The following is a 10,704-nucleotide window of genomic DNA, read 5'->3' on the forward strand; positions in this document are numbered from 1 at the left end:
TAAGTCAAAATATAAAAAAATCAAACAATGTATACATCATACAATACACAGCACAACCCACCACAAAAAAAAAAAAAATCTATTTTACAAAAATGGCACAAAGTCAATAGATTTATTTTTTTTTAGTGGTGGGTTGTGCTGTGCATTGTATGATGTATACATTGTTTGATTTTTGAATTTCGACTTATGTAATTTGACTTATAAAAAAAGAAGTTATTGAATATATACAATTGTTTTGTGCATTGTGACCTGCATGCTTTATTGGTAATTATGATATTGGTATAGGTGTAGCCTAGTGTTTTTTTGTTTGTTTTTTATTATTATTAAAAAAAAAATTTTAATTTTTTTTTTGTGTGTGTGTGTGTGTGTTATTTGATTTGGCTGTGTATTGTGTTGGATATGCTCTTTGTAAAAAAAAAAAAAATAATTATTATATATATATATATATATATATATATATATATATATATATATATATATATATATATATATATATATATATATATATATATATATATATATATATATATATATATACACACACACGGCAAAGTGTGTAATCCGGCATTCTATAGAATGCCTAGGTAATGTATTTTTTGCAAAAAACATCAGGAATTCTATACATTGCCTAGGCATTCTATAGAATGCCGGATTACACACTTTGCCGGTAACAAACATATACACATACATACATATATATTAATATATATTCTCTCTTTAGGTCTCCTTACACAGAGTGAGCTGAGGGTTGTTCCACAAAACAAGATTAGAATACAAAGCCAGGCTTATTTTGGTTAGTCAGACTTATTGTCGGTTGATTCGGTTTCATAAAGCAAACTTAAAATAGTTCGAACTCAGTTACTCTGGCAACATATGCTGGGAAACTAGCCTGGTCCAGGGCAGGCTAACTGTCAGGCTAAGCCTCAGCTGTTACACAGATCCTAACATGACCAATAGGAACACAATGACTGACACTCTGTCATACCATTATATATATATATAGATTTAAGATTTAATTAGATAGTTTTAAAGATTTATGAATACATTTCTCTCTGGTTTTATTTGGCAGCTGTAGTACATGGTTATTAGAAGAACTTTAGAACATTACAATCTAAAAAAAAAAAAAAAAGCTTATTAAAGCAGAAGTTAAAATCACAAAATTTAAAATAAATAATTACGAAAGCACAGACTACATTTTAAAGGGATACTCCACTTTTTTATATATATATATATATATATATAAAATATATATCACATTTAACATAATTATACAAATAGTTATTTAGTTAAACAAATATTTTAATAGTTAATGTAGGCTAATATGTATTCCTTTATTTTATGGAATATTCTTTAATTTTAGAGTTCAACATCTTTTCAAAATGTATACTTTTGCTCTTAATTTCACGTTATCCTCTCCATAATGTACTGTATAAACTAAAACCAAACATTCTTGCTTTCTCAAAAAAAAAAAAAAAACAATTATTGCTTTAAAAGCTGTAATTCTCAGCATTCAAAATAAGCATAAGTCATCTTTGTTAAGTAGCTTAGGTCCTTAATCCAAAACTATATTTTGTATCTTTATTATATTTGGTTTCTTAAATTCTTACCTGAATTATTTGTTTTTTTAAGTATAAAATATATGTTTAATGAGCTGTAAGTTCACTGCAACTTATCCTAAAGATAAATTATTATAATTAGAAGATATTTCTGGTGTTATAAAATATCGCATAGCCTATTAATTTTCCAAGCAAAATGGTCAGAATTATTGCGCTCCTATTTGGCGCGCATGCGCGCAGCAGCGCTCGTTCAATGTGAAGTTTAGCAGCAAAATGGAAATATTTTCACGACTTTCTAAGATTTACAGATGGAGAATATTCCTATGAAATGTAAGTTTTGCAAACACCATGTCTCAAAACAGCACAAAATAAATGCTGTTTGATGGTGGATCGATTTGATTATGCTCGACCTAGGGCTGCTTAAGAAACGCGTGGACACACGCAGTTATCTAGACTAGATAAACCTGGATCAAATTAGTGGGATTGCGTGAACTTCAATTACCTTTTATGAAACCGCTTTAGCCCCAACTTATTTGTTAGGTTTATTCAAGTCGGGTTTTAGAGTTTAATCCCCGCTTTTCTTAGCATCTTTTATGGAACAACCCTCAGGTGTTTGTAATCGACTAATTAACTAATGAACCTGAGCTGTTGTCTGTTACACACACCCTGACGAGGGCATGTAAAGCCGCAACGCGTAGGTGGATCTTTCACCAATTTGAACGTTTAACCCATGAATATAATAAAGACTTTTTAACTTTTTTAAACTTACTTCGAGTGCCTTGAAGTTCCTATGTTCTTAGAGCTTAATTATCCCAAACAACCAAAGAGCACCGAGATTTTATACCCTGAGCAGCACTTAATATGGCATTCTTTGCTAAGATGAATCTCACACTGTATTTTGGATTTAAAGCTTTCTTAAAGGACAAGTTCGGTATTTTACACTTAAAGCCCTGTTTTCAGATCGTTTCTGATGAAACAGAACGGTTAAGATTGAAATTTGGACACATGCTGCTAGCCCGAGAATTTTTGGTTTGCTAGTAGGCTAACTTTAGCAAATTTCAATCTTAACCGTTCTATTTCATCAGAAACGATCTGAAAACAGGGCTTTAGTGTAAAATACCGAACTTGTCCTTTAATGATTTGGTAAATTTCTATTTGCAAACCATTTTACTTCTATAATGTGATGTAGCCCTATGTGAATTACAACCAGAAATTGTCTGAATCACGAAAAAAATGTTGTGTAATAAACACAACCACAAAAATAATTTCTTAAACGACAAATATAACTTCACCACCACCAGGGATAAATCAGTAGCCTACCTATCAAACAGTTTGAACTAATGCGGGTAACGAAGATAGTTTTAAAACAAACCGCTATTCTTGCTCTCGCATGAATTATCATTACGAGATTAACCAATTCTTGGTTTTCACAATAACAAATAACACTTGGCAAATAAAGACGGTGATTCAGCAAATATCGATTATTACTTACAACTTATCCACTCATCAAGTGGAGGAAAACCTCTGCCTTTGAAAGTCGCAGAGAAGGACTATGTGGCATTTCTTGGTAAATCCCGAATAGGACTGTGCAACAGGAACGACAAAAACCTTTTTATTTTTGTGGGAGGGAGGAGACTAGCCAGTAATCAGTGCAGGTGGCTAAGTCATATGATCAAGACCTAGCATGATATCTAGGGCGCAACTACCCAGTTTTACAGGGGTATGCAGATGCAGCAACAATTTTGGAACCAAAAAACAACAACAACAACAAAAACCAATAACTGTGCCATGTAATGAGTGAGGAACGAGTGATAGTTCATGAAATAAGTACAAAATTGTAATTTATTAATAAAATTGAACTATACTTCACAGTGATGAATCCACTACTAAGTTGCCCTCTGTCCCTCTAGGGGGGTTCGGGGGCATGCCCTCTGCCCCATCTTATGAATATCCTACTCTAGCCTGTTAGTTCTCTAAAAAGTTATATAACATTGAGGAAATGCAGAAATTATTTAGAAACAGCAGCTACATATAGATTTTTTATTTTTATTTTTTAAATTATAAATAGCAACTTGTAGCAACAGATTGTGGTTTCTGCAGTTCTTGCGTGTTTGATGTTGTGCTCGACGTGCAGCCTCTGTTCATATAGGCTGATTATTTAAGAGGTTTTTATTCTCTGTCTGGGAAGCGGGGTAGACAAATATTTATTGCTGCGGTACCTTCAATGGGCTGACGGCCGTGTTGGAATGCTGAATATTAACGTAGCTAATAACTTTTATTAATCATGTTTGGGGATTAAGAGCTGAGATTGGGTAACTGCTGCAGTTGTACTTTCGCTAAGGGCCAGACCAGCCACTGTTTCTTGTATATTTAAGTTTTATATTGTGGTTTATAGTTTTTCTTTGATTTGATATTGATGATTAATGTGATTATATTAAATATTGTTTGTCATTTGCTTTTTGTTTCTGTTGCTCTCCTCTTTTTGTGTGTTACAGTGCTCAGTGACTTTGTAGGGTCCGGGCCTGCATCGACACTAAACCTCCTTCGGTGGAGGTGATTTGGGTGTTGTGGCACTGGAGGTGGCTTAGTCAGCTTATAATATACACTACATATTATTATTTATATTATTATTATTTATTTATTTATTTATTTATTGATTGATTGATTGATTTTTATTTTATTTTTTATTAGATGTAAGAGTATAGTATAAGAGCGTAGAAAATGTAATAAAGTTTAAAAATGCCATGTGTAGTCATAAATATACATGGATGGAGGGAAAAACAAGAACTGTTAATTGTTCATCTGTTTTAAACTAAATATTTAGTTTTATTTCAATAAACATACTCTGATTGCCATTTCCTTGATGAACTGAATTTGTGAACGATCATTCATTCATTCATTCATTCATCATTAATTCTATTTTTCGAAACCTCCCAGTGTTACAGTGATCAAATACGCCTGCACATATGCAGGCTAAGAGAGGTGATGCTTTGCATATGGTGACTTTCACTCTTCCATGTTATCAGTCTGGCTTGGAACAGCATGGAAGAACAGATGGTTCGGTGTGTCTTTGCCTTTAAAAAACTGGAAATTTTGTTATAGACACCGATAACTTCTCAACTTCTCAATCTCTGATGGCTCTTTGTAAGGTTTTTATCTTCAGACTTCTTCTATTTACAGGCTTGCGTCTGGCAGGCGGCACAGTCTCTGACAGCTTTAAGGAGTGCAGTCAGTTCTTCTATATGCACACAGCACCCACAGGTATCCGAGGGGGGAATCTGAAGAGGATATGCCAACGCTACGGAGATAAACTACGTTATGCCACTCTGTACGACAGCAGTCGCCGGCTGGCACTTTATTCAGCGTACACCTTTAAAAAGTCAGATGGACAGAGGAGGATGGACACACCCTGGATGTATGAACCACAGGTATAGCAGATACCCTTAGTTTTATCTCAATACTTTTTATTAAAAAAAATTAATTGACCATATGCACAGTTACTTCCTGGTTTTCGATAAGCCAGCTTGGGATTATTTCCAGTGACCTGTTAGCTGTCATTCTTGCTGTACATCGACACAAAACCATCAATTTTTAATGTTGTATTTATATTTAATGCAGTTATCACACTTATAACTTGTCAATAAACCAGTTTTATTAATTGCAATAAAGACAAAGCTACTGGGAACGTTGGAATAAGAAACACGGTGTCTGTAATTGGACACATGCATGCAACATTTTTCCAGCACTTCAAATGTTGTTTTTAATGTGATGACCAAAAGCATTATTTGTTCACTCTTCTGAGATTGTCCATATTTGTAAAACCGAACATTTTAAGATGTAGGAAATACAACATTTGATAGAAAACAGTTTTATTTAAAGGGGGGGGGTGAAATGCTATTTCATGCATACTGCATACATTTTTACACTGTTAAAGAGTTGGATTTCCATGGACGAACTTTCAAAAATTAAGTTGTAGGTTTGATGGAGTATTTCTGTACCAAAAATACTCCTTCCAGTTTGTCACAAGTTTCGGAAAGTTTTTTTCGAGTATGGGCCTGTGTGACGTCAGATGGGGCGGAATTTCCATATACGGTCCTAAGGGCTCTTCTCCCGGAAGGGCGCGCGCGCACCCATAGACCAGGGGTGCGTTTCCCGAAAGCATCGTTAGCCAACTATGGTCGCAAGTTCCGTCGTTACCAATAGAGTTCAATGGACATTGCGATGAACTTTTGACCATAGTTGGCCAACGATGCTTTCGGGAAACGCACCCCAGAGCGAGAGAGCGAAAGCAGTACCTCATCTAAGCACTGTGCTCGCTGCAGTCACAGGACTTTGTCTGTTCCCTGCATTTCGACGATGATTGTTTTATAAACAAGGCCCAGTTCGACACCGGATATAGCAGTCCCAACGATAAAGGTTCACGGTCGTGCGTTGGAACCGCAGGCGGTGAGTAAAACTCATAGACAAACTGCTTCAAATGTCTGTGTGTTGTTAGCTATCAGCGCCTAAGCACCGCCCACACGGCACGCCTCAAGCCGCTCGTTTTTTTCCGGAAAGACTCGGTACAGCCTATCTTTCTTTTATAAATATAATAAAACTAAAGACTTTTTGGAGATATGAAGGATGCAAAACTACTCTATAGGTACTCAAAATTAACATGAGATTGACTGAAACTGAGTGTTTCACCCCCCCTTTAAAAATAAAAAAAGACATGAATTACCACTATAATCAGTAGATGGCAGCAGAGAGGCATTTCTTTTTTCGGCTCATATTAGCAATTTCCGGTAATATTTTTTCCACACTTTTCGCTTTTGAATAAATATTAAAAATAATAAATCCCTAGGTTTATAAACATTTTGTCAAGGTGAAGTATGAAGTAGGCTACTTACAAAGTCTCATGAAAAACAATAACTTTTCTTCAAAATGCAAATGAGTTAAAGAGAGCAACGCGCACTCCCTTTATAATCACAGAAGCTGTCAGTCAGTGCAGCGCATTTCACGTCATTTCATATTTACATGCAATCCAGGGATGCCTGCATCCTTTTTGAGGTCTGAACCTCTTTGACCTAATATATTTACTTGAAGCACCCCCTGAAATTTTAAGTTAATAAGTTAGGTCAATAATAAAATTATGTTAATACAAATAAATAATATAATCAAAAAGTAGTCAATACCTTAAATGTGTAATGTAATGGATTACGTTATGTAATTTGGAATCAGTAACTGACTATAATTGTTCGTAATCTACTCAACACTGCTCATAACATAAAACCAAATTATACTGTTTAAATATTCTGATATTCTGTCAATATGAGTTCCTATATGGTTTCTGATTTCTTGTTCTTTTGCCTTCCATAGCTGGTTTCTGCGGATGAAAGCGGGAACATGAGAGTCTTGCCCTCTAGTGGTGAAACGGATCAACTGCTTGAGGAGAGCCAGGCAGTGCTGGCAGACTATGTTGATGCAGTGGAGTTCGTGCGAGGCTCACTCAACCCTGACCAGCACCAGGCCGACAACCAAGACAAAGCAGCTACCTATACACTCACAAATGTGGTTCCTCAGATCACAGACCTTTTGGAGGGCCCATGGGCCACATATTTTGATATGGTGCGGCGCCGCCTGAATAACTTCTGCCGTGGGACGGCCTATGTGGTGACCGGGGTGACCGTATCGGGGGTGACCGTCCGAAGAGGAAGTGAGGAACGCATGGCTGTCCCGAAGCACTTGTGGTCGGCTTATTGCTGCCCCCGCTTTGATCGAAACTCTCCCTATGAAGTACGGTACATGTTTCCCACTTACGCAGCACATGCTTTAAATGAGATAGTGGGACACAGTGTTACAGAAGTGCCTTTGAAGGCTTTAGAGACCTTTCTGAAAAGTCAGACTGACATGGACAAAAGCGTGAGCATCTTTTTCAAGGACTGAGTCTCAGAAAATACGCATACCAATGGGAAGTGAATGAAAGCGAATTTGTGAACTCTGGATTTGTGTGTGCATCTGTGCATGTAGTAAATGCAAGAACCAGGCAAGATAATTATATAAATAAACTAATAAAGAAAAAATAAGTATAAAGAAAAATGTCTAGTAATTGTGGCTTCCAGGAAGTTCTGGTATGAGAGCTGAGCAAAGACAGATAAAGGTTTAATAATTGAAACCTATGTGCTCTTACCATGTGCTGTAATAGTTTGGACTATCATATAGTTATAAATTAAATTAAATTAAATTAGTCAGCCAGTACAAACCCAGAACATTGCCATAATTTCCACTAATGTTTTTTAAAAGATATGTAAATGTTAGGACAAAAAGTTTTAAAATAGTGTTTATGGAACATAGCATTCTTATAATGTTATTAATAGTTAATATATGTTCTCATAATGTTGAGAAAACGTTCTTAGAATAACATTATCGGAACATCCTTATAATGTTATTTTTATTTTCTGAATGTTTTCATAATGTTATCATAATACGTTCTGAGAACGTTCATACTTTGTTTGTAATTTGAACGTAATATGGAGTTATTCTTGTGCCAATAATAATGAACGTAGCTTTTCAAGAAACTAATGAAAATATAAATTGAAACTAAATAAATTATCTCTGAAACTGAAAAGGAATAAATCGCAGGCAAATTTTTTGACTTCGTTTTTAATACACTGCATGTTTTGCTAACTATTTCTCATTTTTCAATCGCTGATCTGAACTTACAAATGCGCTTCCAGAGTTTTCGCTTACGCTTCTGAAGTTTTCATTCGCCGTTCTGACACATTTCTCTCGTGGGGGCGGGGCTAGTAGCAGTGTGTTCTCATTGGCTACTGAGTTTTTGATTGACAGCTTCTTGACCTGCAAGTGAAGATGTCAGTGGTGTGTTTATGTGTGGATGTGAGCGTATGTAATCGCAACTTTCTATTTCATTTTAGTGATATTAAATTATGTTTGTTTTTTTATTTTATCTGTATTTACCTGCTGCTACTTAGTCGGCAGAAGCTTTTAGGAGCACAAGAGATCTATTCAGTCTATCAGTAAGGGTCTAAACATTTCATCGATTGTTATTAAGGATGTAGCACTGTCTGATCATTTCGGTATTTTCTTTGATATATTGATCTCTCCTGCCACTGAAGATAGATCTGTGTCTGTCAAGAAGAGATGCTTAAATGAGAACACTAGTGTACTATTTATGAAGGCTATATCCTTAACACCAAGCATATCTGCAGACTCTGTCGATTTTCTCCTTGATTCTTTTAACTCAAAAGTTAAAAGGGTAATTGATGATATTGCTCCTGTTAAAGTCAGGAAGAAGAGCAGACAGAAAGCACCTTGGATAAACTCAACAGCAGTGCAAAATATGAAAAGACAATGCAGAAAAGCAGAGCGCATGTGGCGGAAGACAAAACTTGTAGTCCATTATAACATCTACAAAGACAGCCTTCATGCTTTCAATATGGAACTAGGCAAAGCTAGACAGACTTTCTTCTCAAATATTATAAACAGCAATTTAAACAACACACGCACTCTTTTTGCTACTGTAGAGAGATTGACAAACCCCCCCAAGCCAGATTCCCAGTGAAATGCTCTCAGACAACAAGTGCAGTGAGTTTGCTTCTTTCTTCTCTGAGAAAATCAATAATATCAGAAAGGTGATCAGCACATCCTTGAGTTGCCCTGGGGTCAGACAGATCAAACCACCTGAGAAAGTAGTTACTATGTCTGATTTCAAAGAAACTGATGGCAAAATTTTGGAAGAAACCGTACAGCACCTTAAAACATCAACATGCGCCCTCGACACACTTCCCACATCTTTTTTCAAAAGTGTGTTAAACAGTTTAGAAGCAGATCTTCTAGAAGTGGTAAATGCCTCACTTCTCTCTGGGAGTTTTCCAAACTCCCTGAAAACTGCAGTTGTCAAGCCCCTCCTGAAAAAGAGCAATCTGGATAAGACCGTATTAAGCAACTATAGGCCGATCTCAAATCTTCCTTTCATAGGCAAGATCATTGAAAAAGTTGTCTTCAATCAGCTGAACAAATTCTTAAGCTCGAATGGATACTTTGACAATTTCAATCTGGTTTCCGACCGCACCACAGCACAGAGACAGCGCTCATAAAGATAATAAACGATATTCGCTTAAATACTGATTCAGAAAAATGATCAGTGCTGGTACTACTCGACCTCAGTGCTGCATTTGACACTGTCGATCATAACATACTTCTTGACAGGCTGGAAAACTGGGTGGGGCTTTCTGGGATAGTCCTAAAATGGTTCAGGTCATACTTAGATGGGAGAGGTTATTATGTGAGTATATAGACCATAAGTCTGAGTGGACATCCATGACATGCGGAGTCCCTCAAGGCTCGATTCTTGCGCCACTCCTGTTCAACCTGTATATGCTCCCAATGAGCCAAATAATGAGAAAGACGAAATTGCTTACCACAGCTATGCAGACGACACACAGCTCTACTTAGCCCTATCGCCTAACGATTACAGCCCCATTGACTCCCTGTGCCAATGCATTGATGAAGTCAACAGTTGGATGTGTCAACTTTCTTCAATTAAACAAAGACAAAACTGAAGTCATTGCGTTTGGAAACAAAGATGAAGTTCTCAAGGTGAACGCATACCTTCACTCTAGGGGTCAAACAACTAAAAATCAAGTCAGGAATCTTGGTGACACTAGAAACAGACCTTAGTTTCAGGAGTCATGTCAAAGCAATAACTAAATCAGCATACTATCATCTGAAAAACATTGCAAGAATTAGATGCTTTGTTTCCAGACAAGACTTAGAGAAACTTGTGCATGCTTTCATCACCAGCAGGGTGGATTATTGTAATGGACTCCTCACTGGCCTTCCCAAAAAAGACCATAAGACAGTTGCAGCTCATACAGAACGCTGCCGCCAGGATTCTGAGCAGAACCAGAAAATATGAACATATCACACCAGTCCTCAGGTCTTTACACTGGCTCCCAGTTAGATTTAGAAATGATTTTAAAATATTATTACTGGTATCATTCAATGGCCTAGGACCTCAATACATTGCAGATATGCTCACTGAATATAAACCCAACAGATCACTCAGATCATTAGGATCATATCAGCTAGAAATACCAAGGGTTCACTCTAAACATGGCGAGTCCGCTTTTAGCTATTATGCCAGCCG

The 10,704-nt window shown here is 36.4% G+C and overlaps 1 protein-coding gene across 1 annotated transcript; it reads left to right on the plus strand.

Annotated features, from left to right (window-relative positions):
* Positions 1 to 4,345: 4,345 nt before the first annotated feature.
* LOC311080357 (endonuclease domain-containing 1 protein-like) lies at positions 4,346 to 7,992 on the plus strand. Its single transcript, XM_084110279.1, has 2 exons — positions 4,346 to 4,984; positions 6,915 to 7,992. The coding sequence occupies exons 1-2, from the start codon at positions 4,691 to 4,693 to the stop codon at positions 7,479 to 7,481; spliced, it is 861 nt and encodes a 286-aa protein (XP_083966405.1). The 5' UTR covers positions 4,346 to 4,690; the 3' UTR covers positions 7,482 to 7,992.
* Positions 7,993 to 10,704: the final 2,712 nt, after the last annotated feature.

Source organism: Abramis brama (assembly GCF_963993115.1).
Source record: "Abramis brama genome assembly, chromosome: 3".
NCBI lineage: Eukaryota > Metazoa > Chordata > Actinopteri > Cypriniformes > Leuciscidae > Abramis > Abramis brama.